The following is a 17,761-nucleotide window of genomic DNA, read 5'->3' on the forward strand; positions in this document are numbered from 1 at the left end:
ATCCCCTCTCATTCTTCTAAATTCCAGTGAATATAAGCCTAGTCGATCCAGTCTTTCTTCATATGTCAGTCCTGCCATCCCGGGAATCAGTCTGGTGAACCTTCGCTGCACTCCCTCAATAGCAAGAATGTCCTTCCTCAGATTAGAAAACTGTACACAATATTCAAGGTGTGGCCTCACCAATGCCCTGTACAACAGCAGTAAGACCTCCCTGCTCCTATCCTCAAATCCTCTTGCTATGAAGGCCAACATGCCATTTGCCTTCTTCACCGCCTGCTGTACCTGCATGCCAACTTTCAATGGCTGATGTACCATGACACCTAGGTCTCGTTGCACCTTCCCCTTTTCCTAATCTGTCACCATTCAGATAATATTCTGCCTTCCTGTTTTTGCCACCAAAGTGGATAACCTCACATTTATCTACATTATACTGCATCTGCCATGCATTTGTCCACTCACCTAACCTGTCCAAGTCACCCTGCAGCCTCTTAGCGTCCTCCTCACAACTCACACTGCCACCCAGCTTAGTGTCATCTGCGAACTTGAAGATATTACATTCAATTCCTTCGTCTAAATCATTAATGTATATTGTAAATAGCTGGGGTCCCAGCACTGAACCTTGCGGTACCCCACTAGTCACTGCCTGCCATTCTGAAAGGGACCCGTTTATTCCTACTCTTTGCTTCTGTCTGCCAACCAGTTCTCTATGCACGTCAATACATTACCCCCAATACCATGTGCTTTAATTTTGCACAATAATCTCTTGTGCGGGACCTTGTCAAAAGCCTTTTGAAAGTCCAAATACACAACATCCACAGGTTCGTCCTTGTCTACTCTACTAGTTACATCCTCAAAAAATCCTAGAAGATTTGTCAAGCATGATTTCCCTTTCATAAATCCATGCTGACTTGGACCAATCCTGTCACTGCTTTCCAAATGCGCTATTACATCTTCAACAATTGATTCCAACATTTTCCCCACCACTGATGTCAGGCTAACCGATCGAGTTACAATTTACAAAATCAGTGAGATCTTGGGATGGGCGGTTCCAGTTACACATTATCCTCCAATCATAGACAAAGGGTGGAGCATGGTGGCCATTTTTGCAGTACAAATAAGCGCATCCTGTTTTTAACCCAGCTCAAAAGATCATGGGGACTCGAGTTTCGCTGGATGCAACTTCCTCAACCTTTGACACTGGTTTGGCCGGTTTGGGGTGAGTTCCCCTGCTGGTGTCAGCATTAGTGACAATGCAGCTGTCGGATTGTCGTAAAACCCAATGGGTTCACTAGTGTCCTTTCGGGAAGGAAACCTGCCGTCCTTACCCAGTCGGGAATATGTGACCCTCGACCCACACTAACATGGTTGACACTTCTTCTTGGGCAGTCCTCCAGAGTCGAGGATGGTTTGCTTCCACACTAAAATTAATTCTCAGATGCCTGAGACCAATGCGGGATCTCGAGGCTGTCACGGGTGGTGGTTGGAGGGACGGGTGGGTGGGGTGCTGGGTTTGCCGTGCGCTCCTTCCGCTGTTTGTACTTGGCTTCCAGGTGCTCCCGACGCCTTCTTGGATATTTCCCCCACCCTTTGAGCGGGCTTGGGCCAGGGGTTCCTGAGAGTCGGTGGAAATGTTGCATTTTTTCAATGCAACTTCAGGTTGACACTTAACTGCCCTGTAAAGTGGCGCAGCAAACCTCTCCATTGTATCAAACCATTACCAGCGGCTCAAGGTGGCCCACCATTAAGCTTCGCAGCGCATCTCGGGCTGGGAAATAAATGCCGGCCAGCAGGAGAGGCCATCCCAACCGAGTTTCACCAAACCTTCCAGTAGGAATCTCTGAGTTATTTCAGGACCAGCAACTGCCCCTGAATCCATAAGAACATAGGAATTAGGAACAGGAGTAGGCCATCTAGCCCCTCGAGCCTGCTCCGCCATTCAATAAGATCATGGCTGATCTGGCCGTGGACTCAGCTCCACTTACCCGCCCGCTCCCCATAACCCTTAATTCCCTTATTGGTTAAAAATCTATCTATCTGTGACTTGAATACATTCAATGAGCTAGCCTCAACTGCTTCCTTGGGCAGAGAATTCCACAGATTCACAACCCTCTGGGAGAAGAAATTTCTTCTCAACTCGGTTTTAAATTGGCTCCCCCGTATTTTGAAGCTGTGCTCCCTAGTTCTAGTCTCCCCGACCAGTGGAAACAACCTCTCTGCCTCTATCTTGTCTATCCCTTTCATTATTTTAAATGTTTCTATAAGATCACCCCTCATCCTTCTGAACTCCAACGAGTAAAGACCCAGTCTACTCAATCTATCATCATAAGGTAACCCACTCATCTCTGGAATCAGCCTAGTGAATCGTCTCTGTACCCCCTCCAAAGCCAGTATATCCTTCCTTAAGTAAGGTGACCAAAACTGCACACAGTACTCCAGGTGCGGCCTTACCAATACCCTATACAGTTGCAGCAGGACCTCCCCTGAATCCACCATCATAAGAACATTAAAAACATAACATAAGAATTAGGAGCAGGAGTAGGCCATTCGGCCCCTCGAGCCTGCTCCGCCATTCAATAAGATCATGGTTGATCATTCCCTCAGTACCCCTTTCCTGCTTTCCCTCCATACCCCTTGATCCCTTTAGCCGCAAGGGCCATATCTAACTCCCTCTTGAATATATCCAATGAACTGGCATCAACAGCTCTCTGCGGCAGGGAATTCCATAGGTTAACAACTCTCTGAGTGAAGAAGTTTCTCCTCATCTCAGTCCTAAATGGCTTACCCCTTATCCTAAGACTATGTCCCCTGGTTCTGGACTTCCCCAACATCGGGAACATTCTTCCTGCATCTAACCTGTCCAGTCCTGTCAGAATTTTATGTTTCTATGAGATCCCCTCTCATCCTTGTGAATACAGGCCCAGTCGATCCAGTCTCTCCTCATGTGTCAGTCCTGCCATCCCAGGAATCAGTCTGGTGAACCTCCGCTGCACTCCCTCAATAGCAAGAACCTCAGATTAGGAGACCAAAACTGAACACAATATTCCAGATGGGGCCTCACCAAGGCCCTGTACAATTGCAGTAAGAATTCCCTGCTCCTATACTCAAATCCCCTTGCTACGAAGGCCAACATACCATTTGCCTTCTTCTCGGCCTGCTGTACTTGCATGCCAACCTTCAATGACTGATGAATCATGACACCCAGGTCTTGCTGCACCTCCCTTTTCCTAATCTGCCGCCATTCAGATAATATTCTGCCTTCGTGTTTTTGCCCCCAAAGTGGATAACCTCACATTTATCCACATTATACTGCATCTGCCATGTATTTGCCCACTCGTCCAAATCACCATGCAGCCTCTTAGCGTCCCCCTCACAGCTCACACCGCCATCCAGTTTAGTATCATCTGCAAACTTGGAGATATTACACTCAATTCCGTCATACAAATCATTAATATATATTGTAAAGAGCTGGGGTCCCAGCACTGAGTCCTGCGGCACTCCACTAGTCACTGGCTGCCATTCTGAAAAGGACTCGTTACTCCCAACTCTCTGCTTCCTGTCTGCCAACCAGTTCTCTATCCACGTCAGTACATTACCCTCAATACCATGTGCTTTGATTTTGCACACCAATCTCTTGTGTGGGACCTTATCAAAAGCCTTTTGAAAGTCCAAATACACCACATCCACTGGTTCTCCCTTATCCACTCTACTAGTTACATCCTCAAAAAATTCCAGAAGATTTGTCAAGCATGATTTCCCTTTCACAAATCCATGCTGACTTGGACCTATCATGTCACCTCTTTCCAAATGCGCTGCTATGACATCCTTAATAATTGATTCCATCATTTTACCCACTACCAATGTCAGGCTGACCGGTCTATAATTCCCTGTTTTTTCTCTCCCTCCTTTTTTAAAAAGTGGGGTTACATTGGCTACCCTCCACTCGATAGGAACTGATCCAGAGTCAATGGAATGTTGGAAAATGACTGTCAATGCATCCGCTATTTCCAAGGCTACCTCCTTAAGTACTCTGGGATGCAGTCCATCAGGCCCTGGGGATTTATCGGCCTTCAATCCCATCAATTTCCCCAACACAATTTCCCGACTAATAAGGATTTCCCGCAGTTCCTCCTCCTTACTAGACCCTCTGACCCCTTTTATATCCGGAAGGTTGTTTGTGTCCTCCTTAGTGAATACCGAGCCAAAGTATTTGTTCAATTGGTCTGCCATTTCTTTGTTCCCCATTATGACTTCCCCTGATTCTGACTGCAGGGGACCTACGTTTGTCTTTACTAACCTTTTTCTCTTTACATAGCTATAGAAATTTTTGCAATCCATCTTAATGTTCCCTGCAAGCTTCTTCTCGTACTCCATTTTCCCTGCTCTAATCAAACCCTTTGTCCTCCTCTGCTGAGTTCTAAATTTCTCCCAGTCCCCGGGTTCGCTGCTATTTCTGGCCAATTTGTATGCCACTTCCTTGGCTTTAATACTATCCCTGATTTCCCTTGATAGCCACGGTTGAGCCATCTTCCCTTTTTTATTTTTACGCCAGACAGGAATGTACAATTGTTGTAGTTCATCCATGCGGTCTCTAAATGTCTGCCATTGCCCATCCACAGTCAACCCCTTAAGTATCATTCGCCAATCTATCCTAGCCAATTCACGCCTCATACCTTCAAAGTTACCCTTCTTTAAGTTTTGGACCATGGTCTCTGAATTAACTGTTTCATTCTCCATCCTAATGCAGAATTCCACCATATTATGGTCACTCTTCCCCAAGGGGCCTCGCACAAAGAGATTGCTAATTAATCCGCTCTCATTACACAACACCCAGTCTAAGATGGCCTCCCCTCTAGTTGGTTCCTCGACATATTGGTCTAGAAAACCATCCCTTATAATAATAATAATAGATTCTCGCATTTTCTCTGTGACTGACGTCAGGCTAACTGGTCTGTAATTCCCCGTTTTCTCTCTCCCTCCTTTCTTAAATAGTGGGACTACATTATAGCTACCTTCGAATCTGCGGGAACCATTGTAGAATCTATGGAATTTTGGAAGATGACAACCAATGCATCCACTATCTCTCACTAACCCTAGAATCAGGCCATCAGGTCCAGGGAATTTATCGGCTCTCAGTCCCATTAATTTCTCCAGTACTTTTTTCTTTCCAATACGAATTTCTTTCAGTTCCTCATTCTCGCTCGACCCTTGGTTCTCCACTATTTCTACCCCTGAAACCACCCTCACTACAACAACTGCCCCTGAAACCACCCTCACTACAACAACTGCCCCTGAAACCACCCTCACTACAACAACTGCCCCTGAAACCACCCTCACTACAACAACTGCCCCTGAAACCACCCTCACTACAACAACTGCCCCTGAAACCACCCTCACTACAACAACTGCCCCTGAAACCACCCTCACTACAACAACTGCCCCTGAAACCACCCTCACTACAACAACTGCCCCTGAAACCACCCTCACTACAACACCTGCCCCTGAAACCATCCTCACTACAACACCTGCCCCTGAAACCACCCTCACTACAACAACTGCCCCTGAAACCACCCTCACTACAACAACTGCCCCTGAAACCACCCTCACTACAACAACTGCCCCTGAAATCACCCTCACTACAACAACTGCCCCTGAATCCACCCTCACTACAACAACTGCCCCTGAAACCACCCTCACTACAACAACTGCCCCTGAAACCACCCTCACTACAACAACTGCCCCTGAAACCACCCTCACAACAACTGCCCCTGAAACCACCCTCACTACAACAACTGCCCCTGAAACCACCCTCACAACAACAACTGCCCCTGAAACCACCCTCACTACAACAACTGCCCCTGAATCCACCCTCACAACAACAACTGCCCCTGAATCCACCCTCACTACAACAACTGCCCCTGAAACCACCCTCACTACAACAACTGCCCCTGAAACCACCCTCACTACAACAACTGCCCCTGAATCCACCCTCACAACAACTGCCCCTGAATCCACCCTCACTACAACTATCCCTGAAACCACCCTCACTACAACAACTGCCCCTGAAACTACCCTCACAACAACAACTGCCCCTGAATCCACCCTCACAACAACAACTGCCCCTGAAACCACCCTCACTACAACAACTGCCCCTGAAACCACCCTCACTGCAACAACTGCCCCTGAATCCACCCTCACTACATCAACTGCCACTGAAACCACCCTCACTACAACAACTGCCCCTGAAACCACCCTCACTACAACAACTGCCCCTGAATCCACCCTCACTACAACAACTGCCCCTGAAACTACCCTCACAACAACAACTGCCCCTGAAACCACCCTCACAACAACAACTGCCCCTGAAACCACCCTCACTACAACAACTGCCCCTGAAACCACCCTCACTACAACTGCCCCTGAAACCACCCTCACTACAACACCTGCCCCTGAAACCACCCTCACTACAACACCTGCCCCTGAAACCACCCTCACTACAACACCTGCCCCTGAATCCACCCTCACTGCAACAACTGCCCCTGAAACCACCCTCACTACAACACCTGCCCCTGAAACCACCCTCACTACAACAACTGCCCCTGAAACCACCCTCACTACAACAACTGCCCCTGAATCCACCCTCACTACAACACCTGCCCCTGAAACCACCCTCACTACAACAACTGCCCCTGAAACCACCCTCACTACAACAACTGCCCCTGAATCCACCCTCACAACAACAACTGCCCCTGAAACCACCCTCACTACAACAACTGCCCCTGAAACCACCTTCACTACAACAACTGCCCCTGAATCCACCATCACTACAACACCTGCCCCTGAATCCACCCTCACAACAACAACTGCCCCTGAATCCACCCTCACAACAACAACTGCCCCTGAATCCACCCTCACTACAACTGCCCCTGAAACCACCCTCACTACAACAACTGCCCCTGAAACCACCCTCACTACAACAACTGCCCCTGAATCCACCCTCACTACAACAACTGCCCCTGAATCCACCCTCACTACAACAACTGCCCCTGAAACCACCCTCACTACAACACCTGCCCCTGAAACCACCCTCACTACAACAACTGCCCCTGAAACCACCCTCACTACAACAACTGCCCCTGAAACCACCCTCACTACAACCCCACTGCCTCGATTGAAACCAGCTGACTGTGCATAGAGCAGGGACAGGTGCTGTGCATTTCCATTCTGTGTAGCTCAGTCACTCGCTGGATTTAACTAGCCGCACCAATGGGTTCCCAGAATACCCTTGATGAACAGATACGCCAAATCACCTAAACCGGGATTACTGAACCAACATTGGAGATTCCCAGAATTTCTTACCAGGATTGACTTGAGCTTTGGAATTCCCAGGATAGTGAAGCATCAGCAGGAAGCACCAAAGCATTATGGGTAGGAAGGCACTGCTCAGACAGCGAGAGAGAGTTGACTTTGCAGCAAAGGAGGTTCTGGTCTACATCTCTGTAAGAAAGGGGGAAAAAAAACGGAATAACCAACGAGAACAGGAACTGGGGAATAACCACCAGGAACAGGAACCAGGGCAGGCATTCTCAACCGGGGGATCCACCAAAGGACACTAGAAGCTGAGCAACGAGCAGCCCACAGAGAAGCTCCTTGGCCAGGTGGAGACCCTCTGCTGAGGGTCATTCTCTAGTACAGGGATACGACATGTCGGGTACATGGTATCAGAAATGGAGGACACGATGGGTATCTGGAGCCTGCGTGTTCTCGGGTGGGAAGAAGGGAGAGGAGGACCTGGTAAAGGGAGAGGGGGGACGGGAAGTGAGAGAAGCAGAAGCAGCCCAGCTCCACGCTCCGTCCGACAGAATGTACAGACTGCAGTGTGAAGTACACGAGCGACAGTAGCATTGGCAGAGCCTTCCTCAACAAGAAATGAAAGGTGGGTATCGGGAGCTGGCCGAAATGGAACCAAATCGGGCTGGGCGGGCGGCGAGAGGGATCGCAGTTACGTCGGAAATCAGTGGCGTTCGGTATTAGTCGCAGAGCTCCTTTACTTGCCCTTCCTCGGCTCACCAGCTCCCAAACACGAGCGGATGAAGGGTGAAGTAAATTCATGTTCTTGTCTCGTGTGCGCACAGATCTCGGCCCCTAGCCTCCCCCACAAGACAAGATGGCCGGCACCTGCGGGGAGAAAGCCAAGCAGGCACGAGGAGCTAACCACTGGTAACTCCCTTTACACATTTCAATGAGAAAAATGTGCGCGCCAGCGAGGAGATTTCAGCACTGGTTGATGACTCATTCAATGTGTGTCGAATCAATGGGGAGCAGGAAGGAGGAAGAGAGAAAACAGCAACAAAGAGCAGGAAAAATGACATGAGGTAGCGGTTTACTCGAATAATACATTAAAAAACTATGTCCACAACAGTTTCCTTCTCTCTGTTGCATGAGTAAAAATAGTCTTTGGGACTGTAAACCATTCACTCCCTAAGTCGTCTTAAACCCCTCTCCCCTCTCCCACCTCCAACGACAAGTGTGAGGAGCTCCTGGGCTTCTTGGTCACTACGATAGAGGCCATCCGATAAGCTGCCTCCCTCCCTTCCCCTAGCAGCTATAAAAATACTTGTGTTGTGTTACAGGGGGGGGTCTGTGGAATTTTTAAAACACGGGATGGGGGCCTCAGCAGCAAAAAGTTGGAGAACCCCTGAACTAGGGAACAACAAGCCAGGAACAGGAATCCGGGAATAATCAAGGGGAACATAAACCGTGGAATAATCACTGGGATCATCAAGTAAGGAATTAAAGGAAAAGCCACTGGGAATATCAATGAGGGAATAACCATCGGGAATATCAAACTACCAGGAACAATAACCACGGATAATCACCGGGAACGTTAACCAGGGAATAAATGCTGGGAACATCAAGAGGGTAATAAACAGCGGGAAAAATAACCATGGACTAACCACCAGAACAATAAGCAGGGAACACTAAGCAGGGAATAAAAGGAATAATCACCAGGAACGTCAAGCAGAGAGGAAGAAGCCGGAGGGTCTCTGTGCGTCTGTGCCCACACAGCTGTACAATAACAAGCTTTGTTTCCATCCTGGTTGGCCTTTGTGTTGTCCAAGTGCTAAGCCTCCCCTGACTCAGTGATGGATGTAATAGCTCTGGTCAATACTGTGCAAACGCAGGCTTGGCAGCTCTGCAAATTCCAGCACAAGATCCCTTCCAGCTTCTCTCTCTCTCTCTCTCTCTCTCTCTCTCATTCCTTCCAAGCAGGCTGATGTCACTTCAGAAACTAACGGGCCCTGAACAATTAGTCGATGTCGGTCTGCTCCGGTCAGAGAATGCGACCCATCCCAGCCACATTCAACCCTGGGAATCAGACCAGGAAAGCTGCCCCAAACTGAATCCTGAATAGGTCAGTGGTCGCACGAAGCAGAGTGGCGAGGCCTTGGGACTGCACCAAGGTCTGTGCCATTGTGTTTGTGTCTGAAGTCAGCAGGCTGTACTTGAGGTCAGTTTGTGAACAAATAAATTCTTCATTAATTCCAGTGTCTCCTTCCAGATAAACACACAGCCCGTTTTGGGCATGACGGCCGCTGACTCAAACTACCCGCAGGCATGTTAAGGAGTGACACTCCATCGTTCAGTTTAAAGATGTAGAAATAATGGAAAGTAAACACAATGTGCAACTTTAAATGAGTTTTACCACGCGCCTCACTACGGAGGATCACAGGAATCTCAACCCTCACCTCTAACGGTTGTCCATCACCGACGAGCATCACCGCAGGAGCAGTTGGTTTGAGGGAGGATCGTGGCGAGGATGTCAGCACACTGTGGCCCACACTACCTACTGCCTGGCCCGAGCTGCCACGAGCCCAGATATTTTCCAAAGTCCTCCCACTCTACTCTTCAATTTTATCGCAATTTGAACCAGAATTGCAACAGAACTCGAAGGGATATAGTTAACCCTGAATGCTCCGGTGGCACATCATTGCCCATGGTGTCTGTCTGCAGATAACATTAAACAGGGCTGCAGTGTAACCACGTTTGAATGTCAGGTAACATGTCAATAGGTACTGCAGTGCATGCTGAGTGAGAGAGGAGCAAAAAAAAAAAAAATCAAGACACATCGTCTTCCTCTTAAGCTTCTGCTAAAAACATCCAATATGCCAGGGCTTGTATTGAGCCAGACAACCGGTCCAGGCATCGAGGGGGTCGTTCAGCCCGACTGCCTGCCTCTCTTCCGCGGTTACATCCGAGCCAGGGTGTCCCTGGAGATGGAGCACGCGGTGTCCACCGGTACGCTCGCGGCCATCCACGAGAAGTGGGCGCCGGAGGGACTGGTGTGCACCATCACCCCCGGCAACCAAATTTTAATTTGATTTAAGTTGACCGTCTAAAGTTTAATTTGTTTAAGTTTGTCAGTTTTAGTGCCCCCCCCCCCCCCCGCCTTTAATCAGGGGGCACTTGTATTAATGTTCAACAACAAAATGGTTGTATTGATCCAAAGCATCCAGATAAAGCCCTGTACATTCTGTGCTATCAGGGATCTATAAGGAGAGGATGAGGAGCCTGGGGTTATTTACGCTATAAAGGAAGGAATTGAACACCGATAATAATACGTGCCAATAGTTGGTAGCACACTCGCCAGGTGGTTGAGAGTTCAAGTCCCACTCCAGAGCCCATAATCCAGGCTGACACTTCAGTGCAGTAACTGAGGGAGTGCTGGACTGTCGGAGGAGCCATCATTCGGATGTTAATCCTTCAGATGGACGTAAAAGATACCACGGCACAATTTCAAGTAAGAATTAGGAGAATTCTCCCCGGTGTCCTGGCCAATGTTTATCACTAAAATTGATTATTTGGTCATCATCACATCGCTGTTTGTGGGAGCTTGCTGTGCACAAATTGGCTGCCACGTTTCCTACATTACACCATTAACTACACTTCAAAAGGTACTTCATTGGCTATAAAGCGCGTTGGGACGTCCTGAGGTCATGAAAAGTGGGATATAAATGGAAGTCTTTCTTACTGTGGAGATTGACAGCCTCTCAAACTAGGGGACATGGGCTGAAGTTTAGAAGGTGGTCCCCAGGCAGCGTAGGATTAATGTCGGGGTAACGGGATCCTGCAAATCCCCTGGGAGGACAGACGCACCAACATTAGCGTCCTTGACCAGGCTAACATCCCCAGCATTGAAGCACTGACCACACTCGATCAGCTCCGCTGGGCAGGCCACATTGTCCGCATGCCAGACACGAGACTCCCAAAGCAAGCGCTCTACTCTGAGCTCCTTCACGGCAAACAAGCCAAAGGTGGGCAGCAGAAACGTTACAAGGACACCCTCAAAGCCTCCCTGATAAAGTGCAACATCCCCACTGACACCTGGGACTCCCTGACCAAAGACCGCCCTAAGTGGAGGAAGAGTATACGGGAGGGCGCTGAGCACCTCGAGTCTCATCGCCGAGAGCATGCAGAAATCAAGCGCAGGCAGCGGAAAGAGCGTGAGGCAAACCAGTCCCACCCTCCCTTACCCTCAACAACTATCTGTCCCACCTGCGACAGGGACTGTCGTATTGGACTGTTCAGCCACCTAAGGACTCATTTTTAGAGTGAAAGCAAGTCTTCCTCGATGCCTATGATGAACAGGTTAACTGCTTTCTACGCAGGGGTGAACGTGTGGAATGAATTATGCAGGGTGGCATGGAAACAGAGTGTGTGGAAAGATTTCAGGGTAGATTGGAGGGATAATTGAGAAAAAACACTGTTCTCTCACTCCCAAACTAAATCAACCTGGCATCCTCTCCCCGATTCAATCCAGCTCAATCTGGCACCCTTTTCCTCCCATTCAACCCAGTCCGGGGCCCCGCTCTGTCCCAGTCCGGGGCCCAGTATTGCTCCGAGCCTTGAATGGCAATGATCCCGGCCTCAGTCAAATGGATGCAGGAATTCCTGCTCTCCGACAATTGCTGTCCCCACTATGCAGTATCCCAAAGGCCCACTATTAGCGCTGGGGGCGATAGAGGAGATTGGTCCTAACCCTTCAGTAGGAGAAGGGTAGAATTACAGTGGTCCACAGAGATTTTGTCACCCACCACAGACCTCCTCCCCAGAACCGGTTGGCACAAATGCACCAGCCCATCCCAGAGAAGTGGATCCCAGTGTTTGCTGATCTGGGCTCCAGGGGCTGATCGGGACTCTGGGGGTGGGGTGGGGGGGGGGCAGCATGTCCTTCCAATGAGACGCCCTGGGGGCCGGTCAAAGCACGGAGCGCTCCACTAGTCTCTCGCACACTGTCAGGAGCGAGACGTGTATCTGGGTCCGAACGCCACTGTTGGATTGAGTACAGACCCGATCAGGGCATGGCGAGACTCTGCTGAAGAGCGAGCGGGGCAGATGAGGCCCACAGCTTTTGCTACACTCCTGTGTCAACAGAGACCCGTACAGCATGGGAGGCCATTCGGCCCATTGTGCCTGTGCTACAATGAATCCCACTCCCCTATTTCCCCATAGCCCTTTAATCCTTTTCAAACCCTTCCAGGCAGCGCATTCAAGATCATAACTCGCTGCGTAATTCCTCCTCATCTCCCCTCCCTGGTTCTTTTGCCAATTATCTTAAATCTGTGTCCTCTGGTTACCATCCCTCCCGCCAGTGGAAACGGTTCCTCCTTTTTTTTTTACTCTGCCGGAAGCGATCCGGATTTTGATCAAATCTACCCTGAATTTTCTCTGCTGTAAGCTCGACCGGCACGGACAGGACGGGCCGAATGTCCTCCTTTTGTCTCGTAATTTCTCGACGATTCGAAGGAGAACAACCCCAGATTCCTTCCAGTCTCGCCACACAACTGAAGCCCCTCGCGCCCCCCCCCCCCCCTCGCTGAATGCGTGGTGCCTGTCAGAACGAGCCATGCTGCAGCGGCCCAGAACTCGAAGTGTTAACGGTTGTGTTTGCGGGGAGGGGTGGGGGGAGGGGGGAGGGGGAAGAGACGGGGCTAATTGACTGCAGCTGAAACCCTGAGCGCAAACAGGCTGGAGCTGCCTGGGGAACTCGGGCAGGATTCACAGAGAGAAGCCAAAAAAACAGGGCCCTGAAGGTGGAACAGATGGTTAAGGTCATGGAATTGGTTCCCTCTGCTGCAAGTTCATCACAAATTCCACTGTCAAGTCTCTCTTCTCCTGCGCCCCCCCCCCCCCCCTCCCCCCTCCCTCCCTCCCTCCCTCCCCCCCCCCCCCCCCCGCAGCAGAATCTGTGCAACTAAATAGACTGGGAATGAGGCAGAGCTGACTTCATTCTGCAGGAAAGCAGAGGGGGTAGAAACCGTCGGCAGAGCGCCAGAATGAGGCCGTTACACTGATAGAGCACAGAGAACCCACAGCTCCCAGCTCCCCCTTGTATCTTAGTAACATTAAAAACAGGATGCGGCCATTCAGCCCCTCGGGCCTGTTCCGCCAATTAGTTAGATCTGCATCTCAGCTCCATTTACACACCATTGCTCCAAATCCCTCGTTAGCATTACCCAACAAAAATCGCAAGTCTTGAAAGCTACAATTAACCCCCAGCATCCAGAGCCTTTTGAGGGAAACGTGTGAAAAAGCGCTTGCTGATTTCGATCCTCAAATGCCCAGCTAAAATGTTATGATTATCTTCTGGGCTTTGTTCATTTAAAGCACATCATTCCATCCCTTCCTTCCTCTCCTCCGCACCTCCTCCACCCAGCGACGCCTTTGAAACTGCGAATCACATCACGAACCATCTCAACAAGGCACATAACTGCAGGTCAAAATGGCCGACAAGATAACCATGACTGTCTGTGTAGAACAGGCCTGATTATCCCTTGTGTCAGACAGCTCAACACTGGGGGCACAACAAAGCTCAAGGGTGCTGGGTTGCCTCTGGACCAGCATCATTCAGATAGCCACATCTCGTATCTTAAAGCTCCAACCGCTTGCTGCCTTCAACACACCTGTCAAGTCACAGGCTCATTTGTTCCTCCCAGAATTCCACGGGACAGGCCAAATGGAAAATCGAACATTTAGGGGGGGGGCTGCTGTCTGCACCCGGCTGGTGAGACATAACAGGGCTATGAGAAAGTATCAGGGTGAATGACAGTGGGTGTGAGGGCAAAGGGTGGAAAATGAAGAAGTGCACTGAGGGGGAAAGTGTAAAGAGGAATGAGAAGCTAGCCATGGGACAACAGAGATAGCACAGCCTGCGATGGAGTTTGGAATGGAAAACAACAGACAAGAGAATGATAGCTATTGAATTACACAGAATGTACAGCACAGAAACAGGCCATTCAGCCCAAAATGTCTGTGCCGCTGTTTACGCTCCATATGAGTCTCTTCCCAGCCTACCTCATCTCACCCAATCAGCATATCCTTCTGTTGCTTTCCCCATAGACAGTGTTCTATGGGGGGTGGGTAATGGACAGTGTCCTAAGGGGGGGGGGGGGGGGGAGGGTAATAGACAGTGTCCCATGAGGGGGGAAACAGTGTCCTATGGGGGGTGGGTAATGTACAGTGTCCGATGGGGTGGGGATGGGGTAATAGACAGTTTCCTATGGGGGGGGGGGGGGGTTAATAGGCAGTGTCCAATAAGGGGGGGGGGTTAATGGACAGTGTCCTATGCGGCGGGTGTGGGGGGGGGGGTGGGTGATAGATAGTGTCCTATGGGGGGGGGGTTATAGACCGTGTCTTATGGGGGGGGGGATAATAGGCAGTGTCCTTGGGGGGGGGGGGGTGGGGGGTAATGGACAGTGTCCTATGGTGGGGTGGTAATGGCCAGTGTCCTATGGTGGGGGGGTGGGGAATGGACAGTGTCCTATGGGGGGGTGGGGGTGGGGATTGGACAGTGTCCTATGGGGGGGTGGGGGGGGGGTAATGGGCAGTTTCCTATGGGGGGGGGTAATAGACAGTGTCCTATGGGGGGGGGGGGTAATGGACAGTGTCCTATGGGGGGGGGGTAATGGACAGTGTCCTATGGGGGGGTAATAGACAGTATCCTATGGGGGGGGTGTAATCGACAGTATCCTATGGGGGGGGAGGGGGGGTAATAGACAGTTTCCAATGGGGGGGTTAATAGGCAGTTTCCTATGGGGGTGTAATAGACATAATCCTATGGGGGGGTAATAGAGAGTGTCCTATGGGGGGGTGGATAATAGACAGTGTCCTATGGGGGGGTGGGGGAGTAATAGGTAGTGTCCTATGGGGGGGTGGGGGAGTAATAGGCAGTGTCCTATCGTGCATGGTGGGGTAATAGACAGTATTCTATGGGGGGGGTGGGTGTAATAGACATTATCCTATGGGAGGTGGATAATAGGCAGCGTCCTATGGGGGGTGGATAATAGGCAGCGTCCTATGGGGGGGTGGGTAATAGGCAGTGTCCTATGGGGGGTGGGTAATAGGCAGTGTCTAATGGGGGTAGGGGTAATGAACAGTGTCCTATGGGGGTGGGGATAATGGACAGTGTCCTATGGGGGTGGGGTTAATGGACCGTGTCCTGTGGGGGTGGGGGGGTGTAATGGACAATGTCCTATGGGGGGGGTTAATGGACAGTGTTCTGTGGGGAGGGGGGGGCGAGTGAGTAATAGACAGTGTCCTGTGGGGGGGTAATAGATAGTGTCCTCTGGGGGGGGTAATAGACAGTGCCCTATGGGGGGCGGGGCGGGGGGGGTGGGGGTAATGGACAGTGCCCTTTAGGGGGGTAATGGACAGTGTCCTATGGGGGGGTAATAGACAGTGTCCAATGGGGGGGGGGGGGGTAATAGGCAGTGTCCAATGGGGCGGGGAGGGTAATAGACAGTGTCCTATGGGGAGGGGGGGTAAATGACAGTGTCCTATAAGGGGGGGGCGGGGTAATGGACAGTATCCTATGGGGGGGGAGGTGGGGTAATAGACAGTTTCCTATGGGGGGGGGTTAATAGGCAGTTTCCTATGGGGGGTGTAATAGACATAATCCTATGGGGGGGTGGATAATAGACAGTGTCCTATGGAGGGGGGTATTAGACAGTGTCCTATGGGGGGGTAATATACAGTGTCCTTTGGGGGGGGGGGGTAATATACAGTGTCCTATGGGGGGGGTGGGTGTAATAGACATTATCCTATGGGAGGTGGTTTAATAGGCAGCGTCCTATGGGGGGTGGATAATAGGCAGCGTCCTATGGGGGGTGGATAATATGCAGTGTCCTATGGGGGGGTGGGTAATAGGCAGTGTCCTATGGGGGGTGGGTAATAGGCAGTGTCTAATGGGGGTGGGGGTAATGAACAGTGTCCTATGGGGGTGTGGATAATGGACAGTGTCCTATGGGGGTGGGGGTAATGAACAGTGTCCTATGGGGGTGGGGGTAATGAACAGTGTCCTATGGGGGTGGGGGTAATGGACTGTGTCCTGTTGCGGGGGGGGGAGTGTAATGGACAATGTCCTATGGGGGGGTGGGGGGGGATAATAGACTGTCTTATGTGGGGTATGGGTAATAGACAGTGTCCTGTGGGGAGGGGGGTAATAGATAGTGTCCTATGGGGGGGTGGGTAATGCACAGTTTCCTATGGGGTGGGGGTGTAATGGACAGTGTCCGTTGGGGGAATGGGGAATGGGTAATGGACCATGTCCTATTGGGGGGGGGGGGGTAATGGACAGTGTCCCATGGGGGGGTGGGTAATGGACCGTGTCCTATTGGGGGGGGGGTAATAGACAGTGTCCTGTGGGGGGGTGGTGGGTAATAGATAATGTCCTCTGGGGGGGGTAATAGACAGTGCCCTATGGGGGGGGGGGGGGGTAATAGACAGCGTCCAATTGGGGGGGGGTAATAGACATCGTCCAATGGGGGGGGGTAATAGACAGTGTCCAATGGGGGGGGGGGGGTAATAGACAGTGTCCAATGGGGGGGGGGGTTAATAGGCAGTGTCCAATGGGGGGGTAATATACAGTGTCCTATGGGGGGGGAGTAACAGACAGTGTCCTATGTGGGGGGTGCGGGGGTAATACACAGTGTCCTATGTGGGAGGGGGCGGTAATACACAGTGAACTATGTCGGTGGGGGAGGGGGTAATAGGCAGTGTCCTATGGGGGGGTGTATTAGACAGTGTCCTATGGGGGGGGGGTGGTAATATACAGTGTCCGATGGGGGTGGGTAATAGACAGTGTCCTATGGGGGGGGGTAATAGACAGTGTCCTATGGTGGGGGGGTAATAGACAGTGTCCTATGGTGGGGGGGGTGTAATGTACAGTGCCCTTTGGGGGGGGGGGGTAATGGACAGTGTCCTATGGGGGGGTAATAGACAGCGTCCAATGGGGGGGGGGGGTAATAGACAGTGTCCTATGGGGGGGGGAGGTAAAAGACAGTGTCCTATGGGGGGGGGGTAAATGACAGTGTCCTATAAGGGGGGGGCGGGGTAATGGACAGTATCCTATGGGGGGGGGGTAATAGACAGTGTCCCTTGGGGGGGGGGGGTAAAAGGCAGTGTCGTATGGGGGGGCAATAACTGACAGTGTCCAATGTGGGGGGTAGGGGGGTAATACACAGTGTCCTATGTGGGGTGGGGAATGCACAGTGAACTATGTCGGGGGGAGGGGGTAATAGACAGTGTCCTATGGGGGGGGGAGGTAAAAGACAGTGTCCTATGGGGGGGGGGGGGGTAAATGACAGTGTCCTATAAGGGGGGGGCGGGGTAATGGACAGTATCCTATGGGGGGGGGGGGTAATAGACAGTGTCCCTTGGGGGGGGGGGTAAAAGGCAGTGTCGTATGGGGGGGCAATAACTGACA

General features: G+C 51.0%; 1 protein-coding gene across 4 annotated transcripts in view; it reads right to left on the bottom strand.

The window, feature by feature from the left end:
• Positions 1-17,761, bottom strand: part of ddr2l (discoidin domain receptor family, member 2, like) — a 77,912-nt gene that overhangs the window by 40,552 nt on the left and 19,599 nt on the right. For 2 of the 4 annotated variants that reach the window (XM_070862906.1, XM_070862909.1), the window contains exon 2: positions 7,357-7,494. In XM_070862906.1, the coding sequence (XP_070719007.1) occupies positions 7,357-7,420 (64 nt within the window). In that variant the 5' untranslated portion in view covers positions 7,421-7,494. Of the gene's footprint in view, positions 1-7,356; positions 7,495-9,006; positions 9,049-9,746; positions 10,006-17,761 lie in introns of those variants that run through there. The other 2 variants (XM_070862907.1, XM_070862908.1) reach the window with 2 other exon arrangements.

The sequence above is a fragment of the Pristiophorus japonicus genome, chromosome 20, assembly GCF_044704955.1.
Source record: "Pristiophorus japonicus isolate sPriJap1 chromosome 20, sPriJap1.hap1, whole genome shotgun sequence".
NCBI lineage: Eukaryota > Metazoa > Chordata > Chondrichthyes > Pristiophoridae > Pristiophorus > Pristiophorus japonicus.